Source organism: Nuphar pumila, chromosome 12 (assembly GCF_984573655.1).
Source record: "Nuphar pumila chromosome 12, dmNupPumi1.hap1.1, whole genome shotgun sequence".
Taxonomy (NCBI): Eukaryota; Viridiplantae; Streptophyta; class Magnoliopsida; order Nymphaeales; family Nymphaeaceae; genus Nuphar; species Nuphar pumila.
The window spans coordinates 73,561,699-73,575,044 of NC_143260.1; the positions used below are offsets into that span (position 1 = coordinate 73,561,699).

At 41.7% G+C, this 13,346-nt stretch overlaps 1 protein-coding gene across 1 annotated transcript in view; it reads right to left on the reverse strand.

Moving 5' to 3' along the window:
- LOC149821022 (uncharacterized) overlaps positions 1-13,346 on the reverse strand; it is an 84,759-nt gene that overhangs the window by 18,075 nt on the left and 53,338 nt on the right. Inside the window, exon 2 of the mRNA XM_089983403.1 lies at positions 11,476-11,664. Within this exon, the coding sequence (XP_089839529.1) occupies positions 11,476-11,664 (189 nt within the window). The remainder of the gene's footprint in view (positions 1-11,475; positions 11,665-13,346) is intronic.

Consider the following 13,346-nt stretch of genomic DNA (forward strand, 5'->3'; position numbering starts at 1 on the left):
GCCCATGGTTGGCTTCTTTCACTCATTTCAAGTGCCATTTTATGTAGACAAGAGATGTATTGTGTTTTAGCCCATGGTTGGCTTGATACTCTTGTTCTAGTAGCTGAACATACTTGGTCTTGAGTGTATTTTTACGTAGACAAGAGATGTTTTTGATCCATGTTGGCGTGCATTCTCTTGTTCTTATCGTTGATGCACTCATTTCAAATATTATTACATGTAGACAAGAGGTTCTTTTACACACCGTTGTGTGTGTCATTGGTCTTTAATGGCATTATATTTATGTTCTTGATCTAGTAGCTTACACATTTGATTTGTGGGTTTTGGAAGACTAATGAGGTAGTTGCTTGTAATGGATGAATTATTATTGAAATTTGTGAAATTTCATTCACATTTTGTCTTTTAAAGATACAAGTGAATCATATCATTAATATGCATATTTTAAAATCAAATTGATTTTTTTGTCACCTTTTATATTTGATATGCAAAATGAGTTTTTGTAATTGCAATCATTTGAGTGAGATGTTCCTAAATGTGTAAGGTTCTCTACTCAAATAACTCTCATTATTTTGCCTCTTAAGTGGACTTAAAACCTTTTGAACTCGTGTTTTATACACTCTTTTGAGCATTTCCCTCTTGAAATTGCTTTCAAAGGACTTGCTAAAATCAATAACACTTGTCTTTCTATCTTATCGGTTCATATAATATTACTTGACTAAAGTATGATTGGAGCATGATCATTAATGACTCTTTTAGGTGCTGATTCATTTCATGATATTATATGCATATGCTCATTATGGCCTTTTGACCCTCATTCAATAAATTATGTGCAACTTATGCCTCTTCGTAGGCTTCTTGTGGTGTCCCTTGTGGACGATTATGTTATTCCTTGTTATGAGGTTATGTTTGTCCAATGTTGGACTTTATGAATGCATTATGCATTCTTGTAATTTGTTTTCACTCCCTCTTCAACATGGTATATGATTATGAAAAATTGGTTTTCTAAAATCATTTTGCATACATAAGTAGTTATCTTGTTCCATCAAATCCTGTGCTTCAAATAAAATAATTGTGTTTTTACTATGCATAGAATATTTTTTTGCACCATTACTTTTGGATGAATTATATGATATGATTTTTGGTTAATTCATCTTATTTAGAATATTTCACTTGATTAAAGTGCAAAGATATTTTTTACTTGGACCTTTTCTTGATTTGTTCCACAGGATCTTGAAGATGAGAGAAAAAGAAGTACCTTTGGTAGATCATGAAAGGTGCTCATCGTTAAAGGCTTTGGAGGAAGACATTTGCAAATTTCAATGACATTCGGACTGAAGGCTCTTGAAGCCTTGAGATTCTTCCTCTTGCATTCTTCAATCTTTTCGTTCCCCCACGCAAAGTTTGAGGGGGGGTGTTAAAATGTATCATTCAATCTTTGTAATCTTATATATATTTTATATATATAAAGGATGATACATATATATATATATATGGTATATATGCATATGTATCTTCCTAATTATATATATAAAATATATATTTCTCTATTATTAGGCATAGGGGTTTTATTTTTCTTTTTCTTTTTTTCTTTTTCATTTTTTGTGGTTTGCGCCACCTAGGGAGGCTCTCCAAAGAGTCATTGGGGAGCCCCCAATGGTCACAAATGTGACCGTTGGGGAGCCCCCAATGGTCACAAATGTGACCGTTGGGGGCTCCCAACGGCTCCTTTGGGAGCCCCCTATGTGGCTCCTCTCTTGTGTTATAAATAGGGGTCTCCCTCTTGTAATTAACATACTCCTTTGGAGGAGCTTTTGCTCCATGTAATGGGTGTTACACCCTTCCTCTCTTCAATAATATTAACTTATGCCTTATAGGCATTTTTGCCCCTTTGTGGGTTTATGTGTTAGCACATTATGTGCTTGTGTTTTCCCCTTTAGTGGGTATATTCGCACTTCATGTGCATGTGTATTGGTTCATTATTGAACCTTATATATTCAAAGTCGTTTCCTTACACTCTTCTCATGTTTGTATGTGCTCTAGTCCCTGCTGCTCCCTTGACCTCTGCAGCTCAACCCACCATGTCTGCACTAGGCCTCTCAACCGAGTGGACGCTAGTGTAACCCCTCCCCCCCCCAAAAAAAAAAAAAAAAATTGGACCCAGGTCGGGTCATACGGGTCGGATCCAGACCCGGGTCCCAGCCCATTGGTGGGGGCTTTAGGGGGGTTTCAAGGGGCGACACACAGGGGGCGCCCGTCCCCTATGTTTCTTTTATAAAGGGCAAAGGAGGGGAAAGGGAGAGGCATTTGAAACCCCTCCCCCGGACTCCCGCTTTCTCCTCTCTCTCTTAGCTCCGACCCTCCCCAGCACCTCCCTCCTCTCCGGCGAGCTCCCATTCCGGTGACCCTCACCAGTCGGCTCTCTCTCCCCCTCTGCCATCTCTCATCTCCCCTCTCCCTCTGTGTCTCTCGCTCGGCTCCCCCTCTCCGGCGAGCTCCCATCTCGGCAACCACCGCCCGACGACCTCCCACCTCCCCGGCGACCTTCCTCCTCTCCGGCAGCCTCAGGTGAGTCCCCTCCCTCTCGCTGCCTCCTTTCCCGTTAGCTACAGACAGGGGCCAAAGGGCCCCTGCTTTGTTTTTCCAAAGCATCGACAGGGGCCTGGCCCCTGCCCCGATGACTGTCGAGGTCGACAGGGGCCATTGGCCCCTGCCTCCTCCTCTTTTAAGTCGAGCAGGGGCCGATGGCCCCTGCCCTTTTTCTCAATGACCAACAGGGGCCCCCTGCCTCCTCTCTTGAAAGTCGCATGGGGCCTTTGGCCCCTGCACTCCATCTCTTCCTTTTCCTATGTCTGGCAAGGGGCCATCAGCCCCTGCCCCTCTCCTTGGTTTTCGGCAGGGATCGACACCCCTGCCCCCTCTTTTTATTCCGACAAGGGCAAGCCCCTGCCCCTCCTCTTTTACGAGCTAGTAGGAGCTATCAGCTCTTGCCCCGTTCTGTTTCAAATCAGAAGGGACTGTTGGCCCTGCCTTGTATTTCAGAGAAGCCGAGTCTTCTCCCTGTCCTTACTTATTCGTTTAAGTGCATGCTAACAACGTACTTTTGCAGTCTGCGCAACGGAGCTCGTTCGCCCTGCGAACCGAACCAATGATCACCTATGCTCGAAGACTTCTTCCTCGCAATATCCCAAGGTAGGGGAAGTTGCACAAGGACTTAAATAATTGAATCAAGCTTAAATAATTAAAGATCGAAAAGACTTAATTACATATTTATATACATATATGTATATAAGTACGCTTTTAATTCAAAGACGCGGTTTCATGTCCCTTGTCCTTTGCTTTCGCATTTCCTGTTTCTGTTTGTCGCCACGCTATGCGCCCAGGCTTTTACTTTTGTATTTACTACTTATTGTCTTTTGCTCAAGGACGCGGTTTCGCGATCCTTGTCCTTTGCTTTCGCATTTCCTGTTTCTGTTTGCCGCCATGCTTTGCGCTCAGGCTTTTGCTTTCGCATTTACTGCTTTCTGTCTTTTGCTCAAGGACACGGTTTGGCGATCCTTGTCCTTTGCTTTCGCACTTCCTATTTCTGTCATTTTGCTTTGTTGTCGCGCTTCGCGCCCAGGCTCTTGCTTGTCGCATTGTTGTCTTTTATTTTTGCCTTGCCATCGCACATGCTTTTCCCTGTTGCATTCTTCACGTAGAATTTCATGGTTTTGACCTCATAGAATTTGCTTCGGCCTCCACCACTCTCGCTCTCGCAACCGTGGTGGATTTGAGGCTTAAACAACGCAACCTTGAAGTTAATTGGGTCATTTGCGAGGTTCTCAGTTCTTCGATTGCACAGTTCTGCCGGTAAAGTTTGAGGCCCCCTTTTTTTTGAGTGATGCGCTATTGCATCTAAGCCTCCCCGACTCAGCGTATTCAGGAGGAGTACCCTTTCTACTATTTTCGTATACCCGATATGTTTAAGGAAAATCTTTGATCTGGAGCAAGATCAAGTTGTTGAGCGACGGGTTCTTTTGCGAAGCCCATTTACCAAGACTAGTGTTGAGACTTGCATAGCATCCAGACACTGCGTTATCGGATGCGAGATTCGAGAAAATTGCATGCCATATGTAGGCAAGTTGTTGATCGTTTCGAAAGATTTAGAATGTTAAAATAACTTTCTAAAACATTATATCTTTGCGAAACACACTGTTGAGGCTCCTATTGAGGACCTATATCCCTTTCCTCGTAGTATACTCTTGAACATGCGAGGCATGTTAATACTACGACGATTGGATGAGATGGTCTTATGACCTCGATTAGTGCTTTATACACGTTGTTGAAAACACATAAAAAAATGGGATCGCCTTCACAGGCAAGATGCTCGTTTGGTCTAATGGACCAGAGCATAAAGAATGAGGCGACGACTAAAAAACCCCGTCGCGCTCGATTCAACCTGGCTTCACCAAGAGAGAGAACGAAGGGTACCAACTCCGATAGACAGGCCATTAATGGCTATTTACGGGCAAAAGACCCAGCTTCCCCAGTCATCGGAGGTTAGGGGATAGGAGCTACCAAAAGATAGCCCTATGGATGCATCCCCATCAAGCCTTGGGGGCTTACTCTCTCGACCATTGGTCGTCCCCTTAGGAATAGGATTCAGTCAGACAACTGAAGTGTCTTAAAATACATAGCATAATGAACTCCCGGCTTGGTCTCGGCTGTTTCGACTCACGTGTCATGTATGTACCTACATGGCAGGTTAACAAGAAATAACTAAATTGAGCATGCTCACCTTTCAGTTTGTTACACACTCAGCTTCCTAGCTTTTAGCTCGCGTGCAGTTCAGCTTATGTGTTAGCTCATGTGTTAGCCTTCATGCTTGACTTAGTTGTTTAGCATGCTTCTTCAGTTTATCTGCTTAGCTTGCTTGTGCAAATTGCTTGTTTAAGCTTTCTTGATCAAAATATTTGCTTGACTTATTTGCTTAAGTAGGGTCACTTAGCTTATTTGCTTAGTTTGCTCGTTCCGCTTACTGTTCAGTTACTACTTACTGCATTAATTATTTATGCCTTATTCAGTTCTTTCTATTCTTGTGCTCACCTACTAGTTTTTCACGAAACTAACCCATTTCATGGGCACATGTGATAAATAGGTGTGCAACAGGCGATGACGCGACTGCGAGATGGCCTCAGGATCCACTATTTCTGCACGTAGTTCTTCTGGACATTTTGGGTTTTTGTTACGGTTTTCCTAGAAGAATCTGGATTTTGTACAAACTTGACATTTTCTTTTTATAGAAGAAACGGTTTCCTAAGTAAATTGCAGATCGTCCATGGTAAATCCTTGTTCTCTCACTAACGTGCCCAAAGTTGTCAAACTTGTCCTTTTTTTCTTTTAAAGAAATCGTTTTCGCTGATTTTAGAAATAAACTTTGTAAAGAAAATGAATTTTTCCAACTATTTCAAAGGGTTTATAAAGTTCAAAATTTTGGGGCGTTACAGCTAGAAAGACACGACGGTGCTCAGCTACAGTGTGGTAGTCAAAGAAAAACTATACGGCATAGGCCCAGTCAAAGAACTGCTCCGCATCGAATCATCCTGTGAACTCCGAAAGGTCTAGCTTCACCCCGTACGTGGAGGGGTGCTCCGGTGCTCTTTGCTAACGACCCTCCATCATTCCTGCAGGATACTCATTCCAGAAAGCGTCATCATCCAACATGGCTTCATCACCATCTTCACGGTACTGCTCGCCTGGAGGCTGGTGCTGACGAACTCCAACGACGTGTGGTCGGTGCTCAGGTTGTGTCGGTCCCTGCTGAATCTGCATGGCGATTGCTGGAAACTGCCTCGGTCTGGCACACCCGTGGGTGGGAACCATCTGCGGTCGGCGTTGTGGCACCGGTATGACTAGATGTCCTACTAAAGGTGGAAGGGTTGCTCGGGATGTGGGTTCTGGGTTGGTGAGAAATGGATAGGGGTAATGTGTTGGGTATGGTACCGGGTCCTAGATCGGGGACGGGTTAACAGATTGGGTCTGGTACGAGTATTGGGTTTGGTTGGTGTAGTATTGGGATGATTCACCCGATTGGATCTGGATCGGGTCAAGTCTTAAACTATTCGTCGGACCCAGAATGGGGTAGGTGGGATCATGGATCGAGTTGTGGTGTAAGAAGGTCTGGTTTGAACTCGATCCTTGATCTGTAACAAGATGGGTCTGGTTTTGACCCAGCTTAAATTCAAACGGGAGCTTCGTCCGGGTCCGATATAGGTTTGGGTCGGTATTGGATCTATTTTGGGGCTCAAAAGTAGTGGGTTGGGGCTGATTCGGGGCGAACCACGAACCGAACCCAACTGGGTAGGTCGGGTATGGGGCTTCGAGACTCAGACCCACTCCCTAGGACCCAAAGGATGGTCCCTGAGATCCAGGTCTGGGTCCCGCTGTCACAAAGTCCGATCCGGACCCTCTCGGGTTCAGACCCATCCACAAGGACCCGTTACCCCCTGCACGCTGGTGGGCTGCAGCAGCGCCCCTACGCGCAAGCTTGGGAAAGTGGGCCGGATCAGCCCTGGCCCTGGCTGACGCTGCTGTGCCAGCAACCTGGCCCAGCGTCACGCTGGGGCCTTGCGAACCAGGCCCGGGCTGCGGCACAGGCACAATAGCACGAGGCCAGGCCTGCGCACCCGAGCTAACGCTGGGAGGCACGGCCAGAGCCCCATGATTTGGCTGGCAAACATCGGCGGCCAGATTAGCAGCCGTGACAGAATCCATTGTTAGGGAAGGTACCAAATTCGAGGCGGTGGCGCGACCACGAGAGATCGGTTGGCCTGGTTCAGCTGCGGCAGCATGTGCTTGACTTTCTGCGCCGTCACCTAATCTCGCTCCCGTTTTCAGCATAGAAGTCTCGCTCCCGTTTTCAGCATAGAAGGCGTGTGCGCTTCCCCGGACGACTCGATGACCACGATCCGATCTTCGATTCTATCCAGTCGTTTCGATATGCCGGCTACGTCATTGCTTAATACGCGTAGCATGTTTTCTTGAATCTTGGTCATCATGTCGATCATCCGCATCATCGGATCCTCGTTGCCGGTTTCCTCCCGCTCTTTTCTGCTTATAGCATCGTTCCTCGCTTCTTGCGCCATGCCGTTGATGAAGGAGGAGGGCTGGTGCTCTGATACCACTTTGATGCAGTGAAGGAACCAAAACTTCACGTTAATGGGTGTTGTGTTGATGCTCTTTGATGCAGCGAAGGAACCGACGATGGTCTGCTAATGGGCTGACGCTGATGCTGATTCTCCAATGCACGAACAGTCATGCAACAACAAATCTCAATGGAAATGTGACGCAGGGAATCAGATCAATCGATCTGATCAAAAGTTTATTACGAACTCGGTAAGAGCTACAATGAAGAATGAAAGGAAACGAACAAAATAATGAACTATAGGCTGGAATGAAAGAAATCACAAAAGAAGAAAATGCAGGCTGAAGCAGACTGCGACAGATGAAAGAAAAACTCAAAAAATTCCAATAGTCAGTCCCGCACGCAACCCTAGGATGGGTATTTAAAGGGTTCAACTGGATCCGGGTCTCGGGTCCGGCCCTGGACCCGAGACGACTCCTGTTTGTTGCTGAATCTGGGACGTCCGGGCCTGTGCTCGTCTGGAGTAGGTATGCAGGGGTATATCATCCCTACGTCGTGGTACCGTGATCTGGGTTGGATCCACTACTTGGGTCCGATCCTCGATCCCTTCGTGCAGGTCCGGTCCTCTGCCTGGGTCAGGCTGTATGGATCTGGGTCGATCCTGCTCTGCATCAATCATCCACATGGAAAAACCCCATTGAGTTGATATGCTTTATCATTTCCTACTTGAAAATATACAAATAAATCCTCCTACATACCTGTTTTAGACCTTGCACCTCTTGGCAATATAAAGGTAACATTTTTTAAGATAAAAAAGTTAGAAGAGGCATTAGCTGTCTCTGCCAGATCTGTAACTCAAATCAAGCCAATTTTTTGCTGAAATCACGTGTTAGGTGTCCATTGCAGATCATGAATGCAGTAAATGGTCAAGGAAGACTTGCCAGAAGGAGAAATTGTTCATTGGAAATCCCAAACCATTGAGGTTATCCTTTTTGATGGATTATTTTTTGCCTGCATGCTTTAACAATTCTCTCAACAGCTGCGTAAAATTTTTCAAGTGTCAAGAGAGAATAGGGTATGGGCTGAGTGGTGATTGTAAAAAAATGGTAGTGAAGATGGCTTGCAAGAAGGTAGGCATGCAGAGAATTCATGACAAGTGTATTTGTGTCACACATGTATGGAGTGAAGCTCACCAAATATTCGATGAGATTCATATAAGACCTAAAAAATAAATACAAGTGGTTGTTATATAGCGCAACTGCTAAATCTTGAGCAAATAATGGTTCCAAAGGAGACTTGGTTGGAGCCCAAGAGTGCAATTCAGCTAATTATGCAGTTAATAAAGATGAGCAATAACATAATTTGTCAAGAGGATTAAGGCTCTGTTTGGGAGTGGTGACAGGGGATTCAGGGAATCCCAGTCTTGATTGAGATCTCATTTTGGGAGGGGAGACAGAGATGGGAGGGTCATTAGGAGGGACAATGACAATAAATGGGCAGATTTCAACAATGACCTCATGAGGATGTTCTTGCAAAATCCACCAATTTATGTAGTAGCACCATCCTTTCACCAATGCTTGCAACACTTCAACTGTGGAGGATAGAAAAGGAAGTTGGAAACCTGAATCGCTCTCACAATATATAGGCACTTTATGCTGATTCAACCTTCGCAAAGGCTTGAAAGCATCATTGTGCCCTATGGATCCCTACCCAAATGCTGGAAAAGGAACAACTCTTTCTTTCCCCTTATAAAATAGGCCCTATACATAAACTAAAATTGTTTTCTTATATGACACTCATCACAGAGTTAAACAGCACAAAAGCTCTTTTGTTGAAACTCACTTAGAAGTAGCAAACCATTTGATCTTGCTCCTTTTTCGTCTGAGGCACATACACACATAGATATAATTAATATTGTATTTTAATTTTGCTACTTAAATGTATATCTATATTTGTGTATATACAAATGTGAACTGAAATAGAAGAATTCCTTTTACACCAATAGTGCACTTACCTTTAGAGTAATAGCAATCAGCACTATCCATCTTCCCTCCGCTCAATAAAATGGTGTAGCCAAACGGGAAAAACATTTAAATAAAATGTGTGTGTATGGCAGCACCCAGAAATACCAGCATCAACATGTTTAACTGGGTATTTTGAAGTACCCATCTAACATAGTATTGAAAATAAAATAAGCATTAGAAAACCTTGAGCAAGCAGGCATACGCGCAAGCATGTGCATGCACACACACACACACACACACACACACACATTAATCCTTTTCTATATTTTAAAGTTTAAACTTATTTTGCTTCTCCCTTATTATTTTCTCTACATGTCAAAAAGCTTCTATACCTTATTTACATTTTGCAAATAGAAAATGATCTAAACCTGTTATGTTCTCATTATTGTAATTTTTTTATTTTCTAAATTTTAGCTAACGAGATTTTTCAATTCTCGTTCATGGTTTAAAAGTTTTTCTTTAGAAATTCCAAAGCATGATTTTTACATATCTTCCTTAGATCATTCCTTGTTCATCCACAAAGGTAAAGACTATATGACAATATTACTTATCTATGTGGATGATATTATTGTTACAGGTAGCTCAGATAATCATATCCAAAAAATCAAAGATGTTTTGAGTAGGAGGCTCAAAATGAAAGTTCTTGGTAAGTTAAAGTACTTCCTTGGAGTTGAAGTTGATAGGATCAATGATGATCCTGTTTTGACACAAGTATACTCTTGATCTTCTAAAGAAAACCAAGATGATTGATTGCAAGCCTTTAATGACACCAAGCCCTATCAACCAGAGACTTAGCATGAATGATGGAAAGTTGTACGAGGATCGCACAAAATACAGGAGTATTGTTGGTATGATGCAATACTTGACCTTTACTCGACCAGATGTAGTTTATGTTATAAATCAAGTCTCCCAATTCATGCATCAGCCAAGAACAGGTTACATGGAGGTTGTAAAGAGAATTCTCCGTTACTAAAAAGGAACACTTGGTGATGGACTTCATTATAAGAAAAGAGTACAAGGTGAAGATATTCTTACAACGATGACCTTTTCAGATGCGGATTGGGCAGGTGATCCAACTGAAAGGACAATATTGAGTTAGTGTATTTGTAGGTGGAAATCTCGTCTCATGGTCCAGCTGTAAATAAAAGGCTGTTGCACGATCAATCACAGAGGCTGAATATCGTGCAGTGGCTTTAGCGTCCTCAAAATTAGCATGGATCAGACAGCTGTTATGTGATCTGGATGAAAGGATTCCTAAATCTATTCCATTTTGCAACAACCAAAGTGCAATTAAAATTTTGTTAAATCTTGTGCATCACGACAAGACCAAACATATAGAGATCAATCACACTTCATTAAAAAGCAAAATAGAATATAGTGAGTTGGAGGTAAGGTTTATTGGAAAAGAAGATTAGCTAGCCGACTTGTTTACAAAGGGGTTAACCAAGCGGAGGTTTTGGCATTTAAAGTCCAAGTTGTCCATGGTGATTACCATGTACAACTTGAGGGAGGTTATTGAGACATGACCTTGGTTCTGGATCTGGGATAATCCAATTGGATCTAGATCTGGCTAGACTTGTTATTTTATATTTCTGTTTTGTTCTTGTTTTACCCCTTCCTGTATAATGTTTGTATGAGACTGACCTGGGGTATTATTGAAACTGAAAGTATTTTGTAACTGAAGCACATATATACATGATCTCACGATATTCCCAATTGGAGGAAAACGATTTGGAAAATCCCTCTTCTCGTGTATCTCATCTGCTCTTCTTGTCTTGGGTATGCTAAAATATATCGACACCAAAAATCTGATAGTCATGAGTTCTCATAAGAGTCTCCCTAAAAATAAAATTTGAAGGACTATTCAACACTTCTTTCCTCCTAAAGTAAAAAAAACTTTAGCAACTAGTAGACAAAGAGTAAACAGAACAGGTTCTGACGGAAGATAGGGAGATGTTAGCAACCAGAAAACATAGTTCTTATGGGGGTTGTGTAGACTAAATGAACTGCAGCTGCTGCTGGTAGCTTGTAGGGACTCGCATGTGTAAGTAATACTCACTTTGTGCATGTGTGTGTGAGAGAGAGTAAAACCAATAGAACTTGCCAAAATATTCATTTGGAAGTAAATGCCAAGCTGCTTCCATAGCATGCATGCCACTTTGTTAATAGGTATAACTGATGCACCCACAACCATGAAAATGTTTACATCATTTTAATCTATAAGAAAAAAATCATAGAAACATGATACACAAAAAAAAGATTACATAGCATCTTAAGAAGACCACGAGTTACACACAAAGTAGATGATAAAGAAACAAGAAGATGAACCTCTGCATGAATGTACTGTACATCCCTCACTTCAAACTCTGCGGCTTTACTTTGTTCTTCTCCTTGAAGGACAATATGAACATCATTGGCGAAAGCGTCCTCAACATTTTGAAAAGTGCTAAAAGCGCTCAGATCAATATCACCATCCGGAAGATAAGTTTTCAATGGTACTGAACCAAATGGGAAAACCTAAAGAATATTGCCGCAATAAGTGGAGAACCAATAGCAAAAGGTTTTATTATTGAATCTGAGAAGCACTCTAGCAAACTTACTATGTTCACAACAGAAGTTGCAGAATACAAAGTATGTGACACAAGTATTTGAATACTGCAGCTTTTGTAACCTTTAACACATTATAATAATAGAAAAAGAAAGTATATGCAACACGCAGTGAGGGAGAAAAAAGTGGACCATCAAAGGAAAAGCCATAGCGATCAACCAGAAGTATTGGTAAAAGATACAAAGGAAGACCAAGCTATGTAACAGGGATACATAAAGACACACACATACACGTAGTGTTAACTTAAAACTATTAAAAATTATATATATATATATACCCTGCCTGCACCCCCCCGCACCCAAGTTTTTTTAAAGTGCTGCATCGCCGCATCCGCACCCACACATATGTGACAGAGACTAAGAGAAGTCCAGCAAAATCATTCTACATTGAATGGAAGCGAAGTATATTGGAAGAGTAAACAATTATTTGCTACCTGTGAGAAACACAAAAGAATAAAAGAATGTGTGCTTGTGTGTAGGCAGCTCAATGAGCAAACTTTAACCATTGCATAGGTACTATTTTGCATTTCATAATTAATGACGCTTCATTAATATGCATGAAAACTTAAATATAGCACAATAAAAGAACATTTTTGTGTGCCAAATATGTATTACCAAATAAAGTGTCATAACCAATACACCATGCAAGAGGAAGATATGGTTTTCTGCAAGATAGGATTAAATGATATACCTGCTGCACTTTTATTATCTAAACATAAAATTGATTTGGAAAGGAGAAGTCCAACAGTGGTCAGCAAAATTCTCGCCCATGTAACTTCTGAAGCAATTGATGTCATTGCTTATAATCAGCCTCAGTGTTGGATCGAGCAACAGTGTGTTGTTTCTTATTGCTCTATGAAATCAAATGATTACCCAAATATAGCAATAACCAAATGTAGACACCTTAGTGCTATGATGTCCTGTTCAATCTGCACCGGAACTAACAATTACCTTTAAAGGCAATGATGCAAAATCTTTGCTTTGAGGAACTTTAGAAATAATTGCATCCATCAAGGTTGCGATGAAATAGCACAAGATCCTTTTTAATGTCTCCATTTGTAACATTCTAGGAGCATACACATATAGGAAGGCTTGATTCAAAGCAAACATCATATTAGGTCTGGTCAACAAGAGATATCACCAGCCATACTACCATATATTTCTGGGTGTTGAAACTCCACTTCATTTTTCAAGCAAGCATTTCCTTAATGTTGGTAAAGTTAGCCATGCCCGATCTTTGAGCAAACTGCTGGCATACTTACTCCATTTGTGACATTCTAAAAGCATGCACAAATTGTTAAAATATGATATATATATATATATATATATATATATATATATATATATATATATATATATCAGGGGGTATTTTGGTTATTTACTCCATTGTAATAGGGACAGCCTAGTAGAGGCTTTTGTTTTTTATTTTGCTGTTTTTCAATTTTTTTTATTTTCTGTTTTTTCAGTCAATATGACTATTGGGGCAGTCCAACTAGCTAATGGACTGCTCCCAACAGTCGTATTTATGACCACTGTTAGCACTCTTATTGTCATAGCATCCACTAGAAATTGGCTCATATATTAGTTAGATA